An 18,375-nucleotide genomic window follows, 5' to 3' on the forward strand; every position below is an offset into this window, starting at 1 on the left:
AGGAAAACTGCTCAAATGAACCGATTCAAAAGGAATGACTTTAGTTAATATTTTCTTGCTTTGTTGTTGTTGTTTTTAGATTGAATTTTTATGTTAAAGTCGAGCTTTTGTGGTAATAAAATGGCACATTATGTATTCTAACAAATGAAAACGTTCATCCCAAAACGGAGATGTTGAAAATGCGATGCCTTTGCTAATGACACCGTCTCCGTCATCCAAGCACATCTCGCAATAAGACCATCAGCCAGCAAAACAACCTTTGAATACAAATTATCAGAAAATTTGGGGTTTTAAAGGTTGTGTTTTGAAATGTTAGCTGAGGATTTCTTGAGTTTTATGGAAGGAAACATTTGATTTGTCCCTCTTCCTTTGACTTTTTGCATTTCGCACTAACCCTGTGGTCTCTGTTTTAATAGCCCAAGCCTTACTTTACTACTCAGTGTTTAAAATATACATTAAAAAAGTGCTTTTGTTTGAAATATGTATCTTTTAAGATGGAAGACTGTACTTTGTATTAAACCTGTTTTTGAGAGGTTTTGGCATGTTTAAAGCAGATTTATGGTATTTATAACTTGTGGCATTCTTGAACTAATGAAATACAATTAAAGATGTCTATATTTATTACCAGATTATGGTCTTGATTTATTTGACTGTCTCTGTTCTGTTAAATTTTGGGTCTGGGAACTTCCAAATGTCGTTCAAGATGCTATAAAAAAGTGATGTTTTACTTAATACTAAGGATTATAAACGTGGAGACTTATTGGTCATCTTTGCTCCTCGCGTGAAGGTGTTCAATAGCCAATAGTGTGCGTGCCATTAGGACATGCGCACCAGAGCGTGTCAGACCTGGTCCCGCCTGGTCCCGGAGAAAACAAGGGGTGTGCTTGGGTGCTTGTGAAGCAGCAGCAGCGGCGCATGCGCCCAGGAGAAAATCACGGGCGTCGTGCCTCGCCGCAGCGATTGCAGATTTTTGATGTCAGATTGGAAGGAGTGAGAAGGGGTGAGAGACACTGGGGTCTAACATACCGAGCCCGGTGGAAAAGAGGAGTGGAAACCCTGGAGTGTGTAAGAAGAGAAGAGGCGTGTGTGACTCCGACTTAATCCTTTCTTTCCAACTTGAGTCTTACAAGCCTGTCTGCAGATGCAACCTGTCTGTCATCCCATCCGTCCCAGTAATCCCTGTTTATTGCAGCGTTTCCTCCGAAGGGGACTACAATGACACCCTGGTGAACACGCTCAGGATGGAGTAATCATACAAGCACCCAGCGCAGCGCAGGATGCGCATCTCCAACCCGACGACGGAGAAGAAGAAGGTAGAGAAACCTGGCTGTTATTCTGCTTTCGCATGTCAGAGATTTTCCGCGGCGCTGTGGATTGATAGTTTCCGTCATCACCCTTCTGCTGCCGGTGTCGGTGTATAATGGAGAGCTCCAATGGCTCTGGCAGCGACACCAAACCGCAGAACCACCAGTTGGAGAAGAAGCGACTGAACCGAGCGCCTTCACCGGCCAGACCTTTCCTGAAAGACGTGCACACCCGCGGCGCCAAACCACCTGCCATCGTACCGAAATCCCCCAAACTAAGCAAGCAGCAGCAGTCTGCCACAGTGCCCTTAGCCCACCTGAACCGCAGCTCCAGACGCACCCCGGCTGGAGCCAAGGAGAAAGCAGCCACGGCAAAAAGTAACACCAAGTCTGCCGTCGCGAAAAAGCCCACCAAGGTGCCACAGCATGCCGCAGCTGAGCCCAAACCCGCCAGCATCAAGCCGGACTGCACCAGCAGTCCGATCCTCGCCAAAGGCAAGAAGGGAAAACTAGCCTCCGGTTCCCCGGGCCCTCTCAGCCATGGATCCCCGATCCGGGTACCGACCGGAGCGCCTCTCGGCCGAGTCAGCCAGACCGACAGCAGCTCAGATCTGTCAGACTGCCCGTCCGAGCCGCTATCGGATGAGCAGAGGCTGGCACCAGCCGCTAGTAGCGACGCCGAGTCTGGTACCGGCTCCAGTGACCGGGATCAGCTGGGAGCAGAAGCTACCGGATCCACAGCTGCTGCCCCGCCGCGCACAACCGAGGCTTCCGCCGCCAAGGGAAGCAAGTCTCAGGCTCAGCTCGCTCCGGGCTCGCACGGAGAGAAACACAAGCAGGAGAAACCCTCCGCAAGCGCACAATCCAAACTGCCAAGCACCAAGCATGCAACCGAGGAGGACCTGCAACGGGAAATTGAGGACTTGAGATCGGAAAACGACTACCTCAAGGTATGACAGCCTGATTTCAACAAGTTACAGAAAAATCACTGTTTTTGTGTGTGCATTTTTCCACATTTCATCCAGAGCAGCTATCCAATCAAAATCGGTCCCGTCACAGGACATCTATGGGTTCTTTTTAAGTGTCCTTGAACTTCCACCTGCTCACTAATTGGAAGCATAATTACAATCCTAAGACATTTCCCCATGATGCACAGCTGTCATCCCCACGAAATCCCCGCTCTCCATTCATCATGTCATCACTCGTATTTTTTGTAACCTTCCCGGGATTCCCTGCTGGTTTGACCTTTATCAATAGGATTACATTGATAGTGGTTTTTATCCTAGTATGCCCTTTAAAATTTAGGTGTTTCATATTGTTGCTGTCAAATCACCAAAGTCTGTTTTGACAGAAAGTCTCAACATCCATTTTCCACTCTGTTGCATTTGGGGCATACATAAGTACATCTGTGTGTGCGCGTAATGATGCGAACACACTGTAATCAGATGCGGTGCAGATCTTATTTCTGCTATTTCTTAACTTTTTGGAGTTGTGTTCAGAACATAAGTGGATGACAAACGAATGCATGTGTCTGCGGATCTAACCAAGAGTTAGATTTCAGAAACCTCTGTTTTTAAGAGGGTGTACGTATATAATGCTTTGTTTGCAGCTTCAGTGGACCTGTTTATACGCAGAATCCACCCCCCCCCCCCCCCTTTAAGTAGGTTATCCACATAATTTGGGGAGGGGGAGGCAAACAGTTAATGCGGCATACACTCTTGCAGCCTTTTTTTTTTTTTTAATTCAATGTTTATTTGCATGTTACTGATGAGAGTATTATTTCAAAGTTGATCACGCATGTCTGCGTGTCTCTCTGGCTCGGTGGAGACACAAGAGAGTTAATCAGCTTTACTGGCTCCCGCTGTAATGGCTTTATCCCACAGGACTTGGTAACAGTCAGATGTCCCATGTGTGCAGGGTTCAAACACCCTCCTGCTTGGCTGTCAGCCTGCCAGCTGGGTCTCTGAGGTCCTTTGCAACCCCCAGCCCCCATGGCCCAAAAATGTATGGGAGCCCTCATCTCTGCTGCATCTTATCCTCATGGAAAAAATGTTCAACATATTTATTTTTCTTGGGAATTTATTATTTCTGATGGTTTGGCAGTTTTGATTGGGGTGAAGGGAGACAGGGGAGATATAGGGGAGCGATATTTGATAAAATCTGTCTGTTTATACGGTATTTATATACATGACAACATTACATTACTACCAAAAGACAAAAGAGTTGTTTTTTTTATTAGAGCTGCAGTGATTAATTGTTAATTAAGAGCAAATTAATCAGCGAGCGATCTGATTGTTGTTTTTCAAGCATAAATGTGGCGGTTTGCTGTTTTTCTACTCCGTTCAATATTATTTGATTTTGGAAAGTTGACAAGATTAAAAAAAATATGTTTTTTAAAACCTTTTTATGAGCTTTTTAAAAAAATAAAAATAAATTCAAAGTTAATTATAAAATATATCTGTTTGAGAAGAAGAATAGCTGGAACCTTTTACAGATTATCTTATTATGATTATTATTATTTAATAATCTGACTGACACTTCTGGAAAGATAGATTACTTGTTTGGTCTATTATTAGTCTATCAAAATTACTTTCAGCCCCATCCATAAGTATTTCAAATGTTTATAAGCATATAAAATGTACCTTTTTATATAGTATAAAAATATAGTTATTTTTCTTTTAAAAAATGTACTAAAATTTCAACTTTAAGATCATGAAAAATCAGTGTTGTTGCTGTTTGTTTGGTCTGTCAATCAATCAGTTGTCTTATTGTTTTAGTTCCACTGGCTTTTTAAAACTTATATAGAATGAAATTATATATTCATTAATGATCATAAAATTTTCCATCTATTTCGCTTCATGTTAACCTTTATGTAAATCGATAACATTAGTGTTCTGGATTACTGATTTGACAAAGCATGCTAAAAATGATGGTAGTCAATGTTTAAATATGTCTCCAGCTTTCTGGATTGAACAATAAATCAATTACAAATAAAATAACTGGCAGGTAAACTGATACGTAAAATCATCTGTTCCAGGTCTTCACTGATCGCGAATACAGTCCGAACAAACATCTCCAGCTTTCTTAAAGCAGCTGATAATTCAAAATATCCACCCTTCCAAGAGAGGAATAAGTAGTGCCGGTGACCCAGCACGCACACCCTTCATAAACATCAGCGATTATGCACCTGCTCCCAGGATGTTGCCTTGCCTCTGACTCTTTTAACCTGGCCATCGATTGGCTCGACCCCGTACGAGGTCATTAGCTGCTTCCTCCGGGGCCCTCCTCGTATAACAATGGACTGTGTGCTTTTCCAATCCAAATGAGGATAGATTTAGTTTTCATTAATTGACATACTCATCCCCTCCCTCTCTTTTTTCTCCGTCCAATTGTCTTTTCATCTAGTGGCGCTTAAGTCCTAGGACGAAACGTCTCGGGGGGAAATCTACAGAACAAACTGATTCGTCGAGATGGGAGGCAAACTCAGTGGTCACCAAACAAACCTCAGTAGTGCCTCGGTACTGCAGATAAATCTCCCTTTTTCCAGACTGCGATGTTACGTTGATAGGAGCTGGAGAATATGAATGCATCCAATCCGAAGATAAGATGCTTAGAACCAACTAGTAATGTTACATCATCAGCCCTAATAGTACCTGCATTACTGGAACTCATGTAATCATATAAAAGTATTAGTGTAATCTACCACCGTATATTACCGCAGACTGTATCGCCTTTCTTATATTTTTGTATCACACACCATTTAAAATTGATAGTTTAGGACTAAAATAAGTGTAGCTGTAAAACGTTGTCTTTTTTAGAGTAATGAGAAGAACCAATAGTATTTAATAGTATTTTCTTGCTCATCTGAGGCTGAATATTTTGCAATTTTCTTACATGTTGGTGGTTAATTTATAGTCAACAAAAATACAATATTTTGAGACGATTAAAAAAATAATCCCCCATAGTCTTCTGTTTGCCACTGTGTAGGATAAATCTTAAACTCTAGTCCCTCCTCTGGATAATACAATACTGTCAGCATATTGCAGGTTTAAATGTGTGTTATATAATGTAGAGGAGCTTAGATCTGTAGTTTTACATTTCAGCGTCATAACTTGTGCCAGATTTATGTATTTATTGCTGTATCGCAGATGTACTCCTATTGGCGTGTATGTTGTCTGGTACTGGTTTAACAAAATGATGCAGGAAAAGAGTTTTAGGTTGGTTTCGAAAGGGTTTGATCATATTGTTTGTCTGCTGGAGTCGCTCTAACTGGTTTACTCGGCACTGTCTGCAGCACATGTAGCAGAGCAGCATCACAGCTGATCAGACAGTCATGCAGAGTCAAGCTGGGTCTTTACAGCAGGCTGCTCACATGCATGCTAAACTGGAAGTTATTGTGTTCCTTGCATCATGGAAATCCTGGGTCCATACACGTCTTTTAGGTGAGGACTTTGTATGTTCTCACTCTGCCTGTGTGGGCTCTCTCCAGCTTCTTCCCAAAGACATGCATGCTAGGTTCAGCTAATTAGTTATTCTAAAGTGGTCGTATTTGTGAATATGAGTGCAAATCGTTGTCTGTCTTGATGTGTTAGTCTTGCAATACAATGGCAATCTGTCCAGGAGCCCCATCACAGGTGGGATAGCTCCACTCCGACCCTGAATAGGATAAGTGATTAAGAAAATAATGGATACAATTTGGAATCAGTGTAAGAGGATTTTTGAGGAATTGGAATTATCTGCAAAAACGTTTTCACCAATAAAAACATCGATATAACTGTAGAGCATCTGAAACAGATTATTTTGTCTGTCAGAATTTTTTTTTTTTTTTTTTTAGAAACTCAGGAGTACGTCTAACTTTCCAATTCAGCATTGCAGTTGTGCAGTTGGGTGTGAGACGGGCTACACCCTGGATACATGTACCAGCCTGTACGCATAGAGACAAACAAACATTCACATGCATGGCCAATTTAGAATCACCATGCATGTCTTTGGATTGTGGGAGGAAGTGGGAGTACCCAGGGAGAACATGCATGCTCCACACAAGAAGCCCCAGCTGGCCTGAGCTGGATCCTAACTCAGGACCTTCTTGCTGTGAGGTGTTGGCGCTAGCCACCAAACCACCATGCCAGTCCCATAACAAACCATGAGAGGCATTTTTGTTTTTGTTTTTTTCTCTTAAGTAACCAGATTATAATTTCTGGAAAGAAACATCAAGGCTATTTTTTTTCTTTCAAAGTGATTTTTGGTGCTTTTTGGCATTTTAATTCAGTAAAAGCAAGCATCTGGTAAATGGTGAATGGATCGGTATTCATATAGCGTTTTTCTGCTTTTCTACTCTAAATGAACACTCAAATCATATCAGTATTATTAATGTGCATTATTAACATAGTCGGCCTCTGTTTTCCGTCTTTCTCAGGATGAAGTGGACGAGCTGCGGGCTGAGATGGAGGAGGTGCGCGACAGCTATCTGGAGGAGGAGGTTTACCAGGTACAGGAGCTGCGGAGGGAACTGGACCGCTCTAATAAAAACTGCCGAATCCTGCAATACCGCCTGCGAAAGGCAGAGCAGAAGAGCCTACGGGTTGCTCAGACCGGACACGTGGACGGAGAGCTGCTGCGTAGTCTGGAGCAGGATCTGAAGGTCTGCGAGCTTGTCTGTGTATTTGTCAGTGACTGCAGTAACACCTGTCATCACTCAACACTTTTACACTGACATTTTGTCATGCCAAAGTATTGCATGTGTTCACACATAACGCCAAAGTTATGAAGAATCCTAAAATCAGGGATTTTTATCTTTAGGATAATTAATAATCTGAGCTGTAAGTTTATTCACAGCATCTTTTCAGTGTGGCAACATTATGACTCTAAGCCAGTCTTTCTTTTTCTGGCATTTTAAAATTTGGGAAACTGAAAAAAAGTTCAATCCTCAAGCTCTATATTTTTAATCAATCAATAGCAATAAAAAAGCACAACATTTAATTTTACTTAAAGGTCAGTGTTTGTTTTACCAAAAAACCCCATATACCTTAGCTTAGCTTCCCTTCATTATTTTCACAGTGGACCTGCACCTCCCTAGGAGGTGAGAACTTAAGTCCAAGAAGTCCAAGTGGAAACTGAAATGGTTCAATGACTGATAGTGTCACAAGATTGATTTAAGAGAGAAACTAATAATCATTGTCATTATCAACAAATCTGTCAGTTTAATAGTAGTAATGATAAAGAAAGTTTTTCCTATAGGGCAGCAAATTATATAATAAAACGTGTGTGGATGTGTTAGGATGTAAGTCAGTAGAGGAGTACCTTAATCAACATATTAACACGTGCATTATGTTTGAACCTTTTGGGACCGTGTGACCTTAGGTGGCCAAAGATGTATCGGTACGTTTGCACAACGAGCTGGAGATCGTGGAGGACAAACGCAGCAGAGCTGAGGACGAGAACGAGCTGCTCAGACAAAAGATCATCGAGGTGGAGATCGCCAAACAGGCACTGGCCAACGAGCTGGAGAGGACCAAAGAGGTCAGAGAATAACAATGCAGTAGTTGAGAGTTTAGTTTGTGGCTTTGCTGTAAATGAACAGCCTGTAAATATGGATTTCCACATATAAACAAGGAGGAATTTTGGTTAATGTGACCATGTTTCAGATGAATGGTGATCACTGACCTGATCAGCAGGAGGGTCACTGCAGTCAAATTTTGCCTTTAAGTGCAGAATCTTTTCTCAAACATTCACATCAGGATGTGTGAACACGTTACTTTCACTGTATTATTCAAAAATAAGGCCAAAAAACCCCTCCCACTCACAGCTCAGGTGAACAAGTTGTTTCCCATAAATGTGCGTTAGGAAAGAGGTTCAGCAACTTCTTTTAGCCAACATTCATAACAATAAACAATGAAAGAGCTCGTCAGAACCAGATGTCTTGCTTCTCGTGCTTCTCTTAGTTTAGACATTTTGACCTCGATGGCATTTCCCACTACACGGTTTGGCGCATAATGAATGGCTACATCCCAAGAAGCAGTACATAACATTTTGTTCTAGATGTTATGAGCTTCAGACTAACTAAACTGAAGGTATGTGATAGCTACGAAGTCAGAGAGGAAATTCCAAGTAATGTCTGAGCTCTTTTTCTAGTTTAGTGGTGAATCTGAATCATGGAAAGTCATGCTTCTTTAGGTGCTAGGAAGTACACTCCCACTTTAACTGCAGTGTACCCACACTCCCAATTTACCCATGTTCTTTAAACATTTAAATTTTGTGTTTTTGCTGCTGTATCAGTATAATTTAGGCTTTTATTATACTTCAATATCACTGTTTACTGCATCTGTGAAGTAAGGCCGTCTCACAGGTAACGAGATGAGCAGAAGCTATTCTCAGTGCTGCTCAGCTTCAGTTGCTTAGACTAATCGATTCTGACAACAGGAGGTAACATGCCATCTGCCAACAAAGAAAAAACTAGGCTAATACCAGACCGGTCAGTCTGGAGATGTGGCTTTCTTTTGGCAGCAGGATGACACTGTTACTCGTTTCCTGTCGTTATGTGCGCTGCTAAAGATGCTTTGATTTTAAGCTCATGCCACATTGTCTCCGTGAGACTTTGCATGCTTCTGCGTACCCTTCAGAAAGGTCTACCACTGGTTCAGAATCTATATTCTAAAGATGTTTCTGACCTTAACTGTCAGTGCTCGCAACATCGGTGTTTTCAAAGACAGCTTATCAGGAACTGACTGAGAGGCAGAATTCATGTCTACTATGGATGTGCTAATGCAGTCAACGCAACTCTTGTTGCTGTAATCCTGATAACCTTTTAAAAGAAAGTTATTGGGAAAGAGCGAGAGTGCAGTGTGAGGAAGCTGCACATTGTTCTTTTGACATTTTTCAGATATCTGTAATGCGGGGCGTGCTGTGTAACTCTGTAACTGTGGCTCGGTGCAGTTTTATGCAGCTCGGTGGTGGTGGGACGATGCATACATTTATGAGCGTAAGATGACACAGACTGTCTTGTTCAAAGAGGAGGAGTGGAGGGAGTAGTAAGTAGAAAGGCTGAGACAGCGGCTGCTCCAAATGATTTTTTCGTGTTTTCCTCCGAGCTTTGTCCCAGAAAAACATAAACCGTCTCTGGCTCTTTTATAATACAGCACCCCCAAATGTGTTCAGAGTTGGTCCACATTTCTTTGTCCGTGGGCTCGCATAAAGTCCTTTGATTGCTTTAAAATTCAGGATAACCATTTCAGGAAATTCTTAGAGTGTTTACACGCAATTTATTTGGCGATCAGCTTCAGCAACTGAATCTAAGAAACTGCCCTTTGCTCTCAGAGCTGCTCAGTCACAGAGATAACATCGGTCATAGATAGGAAAGGAGCAACACACTTACTGATAAGAATGTAGCTCAACTGGATTGAGGAGTACTTCATTTCCTTTTCAGATTTAATTACACCTTGTAAACCATGACTCAGGTGTACCGTGACGCAATTTACAGAAGAAAAGGGAAGCACATAATCCAGCACTGCTTTGAGTTTTGTTCTAGTTTGTATGAGTCAGCCCCATTACTTTTCTTAGGATATCTTTTCAGCTCCTTTATCACTAGTGTTGAATGCTAACATACACTTTAAATGCAGACGAGCACCACTGCATGAACAAAGCACCTTAACGTGGGCTTCTCAAATAAAATCATACTGCCGATCAAAAAAAAAAACCCAGTTCAGCTCAAGTTCATTATAACCATCTATTCAAAAGAACTCTTCAGAAATAAAGATTTAAATCTAACTCTTAATACACATAAAATTTACTTTAAATAAGAGCAGAGATGGCTAATCCAAAGAGCATTGGTTGGATCCCTGCCTCCTCCAGCCTGTGTATTTAAGTATCCTTGGTAAAGATAGTGAACCGCAAGTTGCCTCTGATGTGTCCATTGGTGTGTGAGTCTGTGTGAATGTTATATAAGTACCGGTCCCTTTACCGTTTCTATCAATGCTTTGATCTGTTACATTAAGCATCTTTTAGTAACCATACAAGTATTTATGAAAGCAGGAGTTGCTGCACTGATCTTAAAACACCAAAGTTACACAATAGTACAAACAAACCAACCAGTCGAGACTAACAACTCCCATTTTTTGTGGGACCTAAGAAATCGCATTTTATATTAATTGATCTACTTTAATTAAAGTTTTTGTGCTTGCGTAAAAGATACTGAGATGTATTGTGTAATCTGAGAGTAAACATCTTTGTTTCTGTACCTGAATTTGGCTTTTATACAAGGCGATCTAAAGAGCCGTGCTACAAACCTCATGTTTGACACGTTTCCCTAAAAACCTCTAGTGAAACACAAACATTGATATAATATTCTGTGTGTAAAATGACATGTTAAAAATCAAAATCAACTGTTTTCTTCCTCATTCTGTGTGTGTGTGTACATTTAACAGCTTAAAATCCAGCCATCAGTAAATGTTGTCGTATTTGCCAATAGTTATTCTGATGTTGGGCATATGTTATATTTATACACATTAATCCTCAATTTGTTTTGAAAAAGTATTATGAAAAAAAAATCAGTTTGAATTTTTTTCACTGCATTGCTAAAGGTCGGCTAATCTCCAACAGTTTGTGCATCTCTGCCCTTTAAAACCCAAGTCCTCATGTCCCTGCGCCTGTTCTTGGCTATTGGAGGCTGCACAATGTGACGCTGGCCCAGAGATTGGCACCCCAGCATGGATTAATCCAACAAGAAGGGCTGTTATAAAACAGCCTGGCGTGTTTCCGTACGCTCAGATGGGAGGGGAGAGCGAGGGAGAAAAAGACAGAGAGGTCTGGGATGGCTGTAAGCAGACGGCCATAGGCCACGTGTGCGTGCGCTATAACAACAGCTTTCGGCCCTGATATCAAACAGTTTAGCAGGGCTGCCTGACGGGATCTTCTTCACTTTAAATTATGGTCTCGTTGCTGGTCAGCACGAAGGCAAACTGTGATCAGTTGGGAGATTTTTCATTTTGACATTTGAAGAAAGGCCCACTGATGTGTGTAATGAACTGGAACTAATGAAATGCCAACACGCAGAACACGAGCATCAGGTGATTTATCTGCAGTTCCTGCTTCGCTGTGATAAACTCATCTTTCATTAGGCCAAAGGATAATCCTTTGTGAGGTGGTTTTCCCCCTCAGTGACTCCCAGGTATGTTGCACGTCAGATATTTTCATATTGAAGCATTAACTTGACATCAGATGTCATGAAAGCAGTGATCAATAAAGTCTCATTGAGGGTTAAGCTGGTAAGATGAGGCTTCTTTTGGAGTAGGCAGAGAGCATTTAAGTGTGATTTTTGTAGCGTTTGTTCTGCTGAAGGAGTTCTAATAAAAGCCGTTCACAGCAGTATCTGTGGATTATTCATCTTCTTAATGAATTTGAGTGGAGGACATATCTAAAAAGGAAGGTGACCAAATAAAGGCACTATTAGTGGGTCCTACTATATTCATTTTGATTTAATCGAGTCATAGCGAAGCCCTAAAAAAGAGAATATATCTGGAACTAAGAATCTCTAATCACTTGATCCCAGACCCTGATGTGATGTTTCAAGAAAGCCTTTCTGGTCTGTCAGACAGCCCAAATTAATTTCACACTGGCCACTTTCTTTTCAAATCAAATTAAATCACTTTTTATTGTCACATCACATGTGCAGGTACACTGGTACAGCACATGTGAGTGAAATTCTTGTGTGCGAGCTTCATAAGCAACAGAGGTGTGCAAAAATACAATAACGTAAAACAAGCAAAATATAAGAATGGCTAAATCTGAGACTAATAAATATATGTACAATATATAATAGTATATGCATTACTGGATGTGTATACTAATATGTTTTTCTATATGTGTGTGTGTGTGTGTGTGTGTGTGTGTATATATACATATTTTACAAATTAAATAGAGTAAACAATAAAATAAAATAAAAAATATACAGAGTTGGTTGAGACGTGCAAAACAGTGGCATTAATGTACAGTATGTAGTGCATAATGTTTTTTTTTTTTTCAGTTTAATTGATTATTAAATAAATAAAGAAAAACATCTGCTGAGGATCATTTGAGATTGAAAGCTGCCATTTTTGGGAAGTGGAAAAGGGTATGTCACCTGAAATATACATTAAAATGAAGAGCATGTGCAGGCAGAATGTACTCGAGTGAAATTGTTTACACGATGCAATCTGTTCGATAAGGGTTGTATTCCAAAGGCTGATTTGCTTCAAGTGCTTGTGGATGCATAGAGTCGTCACCTGTGCTCATTAGCAAGCTTCTGTTTTGTGTGTTTTTGGGGGGTTTGTTTAATCTTTGCAAAGCGATGGTGTGTTTTTCCTTTTATTGCCTTGTTTCATGTGCAGGTTGCAGTGGAGACGAATCAAAAATTTGCAAATGATGAACTGATTTGATGTGCATTATCAGTTTAACTACTAACTAACTGCAACACAACTCTGCTGGTTTTTAACTATGAAAGAGCCACAATAACTGGGTTCACTTATGCAGAACCAAAAATAAAGACTGAAGGTGTCTACGAGAGAAGTTCCAACCTTTCTGTTGTTTTGTTGCTGTGTTTTCCCCACTACAAAGATTTCAGAGGGAAATGCCTGCATTCTTAATAAGTCACATCAACAGTATCTGAGCGAGAGTCACCACAGACATTTGTTTCATGTCAGAGCTGCTGCATCGTTCCCCCCCCTTCCTTGGCGGAAAAACCGTTGGCTTTGAAGAAGCATCTCCTGATCCTTCTGTTCTCCTTGCTTCTCCACACCTCTCTCTTTCACATCTTCCCCCTCTCCTCTCCTCTGCTGTGGTTCCCCTGTTGGAGGAGTGTAAAGGAATCTCATTGACCTAGTTAGTATCTTGTGTCTGACTCCACCAATAGGAAGGAGAACAGGCGTGAGGAGAGGAGCAGCGTAGGGACTCAAAATTTGCTGCAGTGACACACATCCATATAAAGCTTATCATCGCGCAGCCACTGTGCAGTTTGCTCAATGTGCAGAAATTCTTCGTAGACGTGATTGAGAGGAGGACGCCATTACTTGCACATTCCTGCTGTTTTCAGGTGGAAACCACATCTTCAGCTCCGATTTAATGAGAACGGCATTAGAATAACACCATAAACGCACGTCTGAAATCAAGGCTGTGCTATTGACACATAGCTTTTTATTTTACAACAGTAATGTGTATCATGAATGCCTAAACTATGGAGTAGTAAATCATTTTAGAGGAGACAATATTGTTACCCTATAGGCAAGCTATCGGAGACCCAAAGCAAGTAATGGAAAATCGACAAGTGCATGAAACCCTGGAGTCATGTGTTACAACTCTGAGGCGTTTGGCCTTTGAAGTTAAAACCCTTGCAAGATGGAATTTCTCCTTTTCTATTTATTTATTTATTTTTCACGCACGCCGTCGTGTTGCTCAAACGTTTCAATTTGCAGTCACATCCAAGCCGTCGTTTTATAATCAGAAAACATCCCGAAGCATTCGCCGTTCCAGCATGAAAGTGTGTCTTTAAATGTCTTCAGACACATGAAGGGGCATTTGAAAGAAATTCAAAAACATATTTGTCGCCATCCTAAGCGCAGTCTTCAGAAATCGTGAGCCTTGGCATGTAGTTCACATCTGATTTGCATTTAAAGTGCTCTTACAGGCATCAAAGCTGGTAAAATACTTTATCTAAAACAGTTGATATTTGATGATGAAATTAAACTAAATGTATCCTGAGTTTTTCGTAATGTCTATAAAATGAAATCTGTATTTATGGAAGCTACCTGGCAACTAGCCATGGCTGGTTGAAAATTCAGATGTTTCCACCTTTTTTGGGTGCCATCATTTGATGTTTATAGTTGAAAATGGGGAAGAAATCTCTATAAAGGCAAAGCTAATCTTGCATCTGTGCTTTGAGCTGGTAGGTTAACCCTGGCCCAGTTGGGTGTTTTTGGAGAATGAATATTTAATGTGCTGCGAGATGATTAAGTAAATTAACTATACAAGGGGGAAAAAAAAAAGAAACAACAAGTCTAAGACAGAGCAGTGGTGCAACAGAAACGTGGCTGAGATACAGGTGCAGCGGTTTAATACAGTTTAAATATAACAAAACATCTGAAAATGCAAATAAAGCCGGTGTCCTGAAAACATTACCTCATTGTCTCACAGTATTTTGTTCAGCTTAACCCAGATCTGAAAGCAGGAGAAATCCAAGGTTGGTATCATGGATGCTTCTCTTCTTCACTGTAACAAATGGTATTAGCAGTTATATTTAGGGTGTTTGACAGCAGCTTGGCAGGCTGTAACTCAGGCTGATTCATTGTGTTGCTCACCTCTCCTCCAAACACAAGGAACAGACAAGCCATCAGGAAAATAGAGCTCCCACTAGTATGTTGGGGCCCATCGCCTTGAGTGAAATATAGTCAGAAAAAACTGTTCTGGCCTCGCCTGAGGGTATGAAGAGAGACGATGTCAGTTCTGATCTACATTATCCTGCTGAATTGTTTTGGATGCTTCCAGACTATAAAGATTTTTGCTCAAAAAAAAAATGATAAGGCGATAATCCTGTTAATGCTCCAGCAATCCATATTTTCACAATAACAAATAATATATATTGACTACGTGTAATGCAAAGTGGGTCACTGGTAACTAAATTCAGACATTTTCGTACTAAGTTTGACTCTTGTAATCCTGTAAGGATCATGTGAGAACGTTTTAACTTTGTTTTGATTCTGCAAACAATTCTCCCACCCACAGCCTGAATAAAACAATAAATACAACTGTAGTGTATCACAAGCCTATTTCATGTATAAATAAAAAATTATCCCTTGACACCCATCTGCTGTCTGGAAGAGCAAACGGGTAAATTTCTTCTGGTGCGTAGTGACCAAAACAATGAACTAATGCAGCTTAAAGTTATATGGAGAAGAGCTAATATTCTTACTAGGTCTAAAAATTTCCAGATGTTTGAGCTTGAGAGCAGAAAAAGGCATATAGAGTGATCCTGATGAAGCAGGAACTCTTGCTATAAGGCATTACAAGGAGATGATCTATGGTGGCCCAGTGTTACATCTTATCAGGATGCTTACAGCAACTCTGTGCTGGCCAGTTTCCATTTCTTTTACTCCAAAAATAAGCCCAGTTACATGTTCCGTGCACAACTGCAGTCGTACTGTCAAAAGCTGCTTGTAGCCATGTTTATAGATCAGGCTACAGGGACTGTGTGGAGTCAGTGAGCTTCGCTGTAGTCTAAAAAAGTTCATTTGATGAGGCAGCGGTCAGAGATCGCCTGAGTCACAGAGCGCTGTCACCATGTCCTCACCGACAGCAGCAACAGGGCGAGACAAGGCTGCATCAACATAAATGTAAAATACAAGAGACTAAAGTGACTTATGGGAGGATTGTGCAGCCCTCCTGCTGCAGAAGAACACGTCTACTGTCAGGGATAAGACGAGTATATTATTTAGCACGACGCTTGTGAAAGACATTAAGCTCTGTTCTGGCCTTTAACTAGAATCTGTTTCCAGAATGAGTACAAAGGCACATAGAGATGCAATCATATCCAAAAAATGTTTTCCTTATTTTCCTTGTTGTTATATAACATGTAACATTTCGAAGAATGTGTTGGCTTTTAACATTTCCAGTAAAGCCAGAGAAACATTATCATTCATTAGGAGTCCTATTTCTGGCACTGGATGAATATAAGTTCAATAATAACACATCTTTTAACTTGTCCAGGTCTCTGTAAACTCCTTGGGGAAATACCTGGCTGAAATATCTAGTTGATAAATGCTTCAATATGTACTTTATACAGTGAGTCTTTCATAGTGTTTTTCACAGAAAACAGCTGCCTGCCACAGCTGAGAGCACTGAAAGTGACCAGAACAGTAAAGCTAGGAGTTTTATAACTAACATGATAATCTAGGGTTCCTGATTATTCTGTGTGCTCATCACTCCCTGCAAAATCTTAATTATTCTACATGAAAGGCTTAGTGTTTTTTTTAAAAAATATGCCACTATGAATATTAAAAATGCAACTCAGGATATTGCATATGCACAGAAAATATACGGCTACTTTCATAAATAGAATAGCTTGTTTCTTTCCAAAAAGAGTTCGATGCACATTTTGATGTACACATTTTTCATCAAGATAGACTCCAATAGAATCACAAAGCTGTTTATGTTTTTACAGTCCAGGAGTGTATAACCTTCCTGAGAAAATAAAGAGCTGTGCCTGGTCAAGCTTGCAGTATCCAAGTGAGTTCTCTATCATATTTAAAGTGGTCTATTTCAGGCAATGTATTAGTCTGGGGGGGACTGTGTGGTCTCTCACTTGAAGTAGATGGGGCTGCATGTGTCTGAGAACTGTGGGAGCCTATAGATCTGTTTGTGCTTTAATCCGAAGTGCTTGTTACAGAAGAAACTATGAGACTGGGAAGGAAAACAGAGGCTGTCACTGCTTCCTCTCCGAGGTTATATGTTGCACGCAAACAGTCATAAGCAAATAATGACTTCGGTGATATGGACAGAGACCTGCTGCATAGCTTGTTAAGACTGAGGAAGACTAAATCAGAAAGCTGTGAAATCTTGGTGACTTATCCCTCCTTTAATTACCTCTTCTATTTGCTTTCAATCCCCTCTTTGCTAAGTACCTAGGGGGTTTTAGTGTAGCTTCCTCGCCTTCCTTTGCTGGCCTTGAATTTCGCTGCACTAATGATGACCTGGAGAAGAACATCATCACCGTTTGACTATACCAACACATAACGAAGGTCGAGGTATTGTAGTTTCTAGAGAGCTCCTGCAAGCCTGTCGTTTCCATGTCATGCTGTGATATTCAGTACTAGATGAAGTTTTTTTTAAGCTTTAAACTGCTCTTTAAGCTATCAGCAGTTCACATAATAATGCACATTGCCTGTGAACAACCATCTGAGATAGAGCCATTCTTTTTATGCTTAATTAAGTGTGATTCAGACATAGATGTTTATAGTGATAGGAACGGATATACTGACCGCTAGGCTTTTAATTTTAAGTGAACTTTAAAATACCAATTTTAGGGAGTTTGTACTGCGTTGATGCTTAGATAACATGGATAACATTAGTTTTTTGAGACTTAAAGTTAGACATATACCCCAATTACCAATATATCTCCAATAACCTAATATTGGCTGATGAATTAGCTGGCTCACGTGGTTGGTTTTAAAATACAGCCCTGGAGTTGCAAAATGTTACAGGTTATGAGTGTAAACTACAATGTTTAGAAATCAAACACTGGTTAACCTTTAATTAAATAAGCGTATCAATGCCGTAGACCCCCTCTAAGGAAACTGAGAAAAGGCAAAGCTCCAGCCCAGCTGAGGGAGGAAGGCGGTCATCCCATAAGAATCAGTTAAAAGCTCCACTTCAGGAGCTGTGACATGACACAAACAAACACTACCCCCCGACTTAAGCCATCATCTGGGCTAATAACAAGTCCGGGTAACAACTCTGTAGAATTACTGCACTCCTTGGCCGCCACCTGAGCTCAGACTTCGTTATCTTGTACAACGTCCTGTGGCAGCTTGGTAGTCTGCTGGGATTTCATAATAGTTCAGTATTTCACCTCTCACTTTGCTCCTTTATTGGTTCCCCTCCTAACATTTTCTGGCCATGAAGCTCCCATGTGTGCAGAGGCGAAAGCCCCTCCTTCTTATTACCAACCTTTTGTGAACCTTTTGATGCACACAAGGGCACAGTGAGGTGCTGGGTGGTGGAAAAGTGGCGCGGGGGTGAGGCCGACCTCATTATCAGCCAGCTGGACACTCGTACGCATCGTTTTGACCCTCATCCCCCCCTAACCTACACCCCCCTCCAACTGTGCGCTCATTCAGGCTCCTTCCATAGATTATAATAGTGCTCTGTTGTATGCTGTGTGTATGGTTCCTATTAGTGAGCAGAGGAAACATGGCTGATGCCTGAGGGAAAGCTCCAGATAAACAGACACAGGTTTATGATCATGGGGTTGTAAGGTTTTTATTTATCCTTGCTTTGTTACCATAGACACATGCTTGATGGTAACAGAACGAGGAGTCAGAGTCTTGAAAAA

At 40.9% G+C, this 18,375-nt stretch overlaps 1 protein-coding gene across 8 annotated transcripts in view; it reads left to right on the forward strand.

The window, feature by feature from the left end:
• Window positions 1–734: 734 nt before the first annotated feature.
• Window positions 735–18,375, forward strand: part of LOC120723928 (microtubule cross-linking factor 1) — a 78,340-nt gene continuing 60,699 nt past the window's right edge. For all 8 annotated transcript variants that reach the window (XR_005693835.1, XM_040015776.1, XM_040015786.1 and 5 more), the window contains exons 1-3: window positions 735–2,254; window positions 6,721–6,945; window positions 7,665–7,823. Coding sequence is in view for 7 of the 8 variants with exons in the window: in XM_040015776.1 (XP_039871710.1) it covers window positions 1,421–2,254; window positions 6,721–6,945; window positions 7,665–7,823 (1,218 nt within the window). In the remaining variant the exon portion in view is untranslated. The remainder of the gene's footprint in view (window positions 2,255–6,720; window positions 6,946–7,664; window positions 7,824–18,375) is intronic.

The sequence above is a fragment of the Simochromis diagramma genome, unplaced genomic scaffold, assembly GCF_900408965.1.
Source record: "Simochromis diagramma unplaced genomic scaffold, fSimDia1.1 OVJJ01000205.1, whole genome shotgun sequence".
Lineage (NCBI taxonomy): Eukaryota > Metazoa > Chordata > Actinopteri > Cichliformes > Cichlidae > Simochromis > Simochromis diagramma.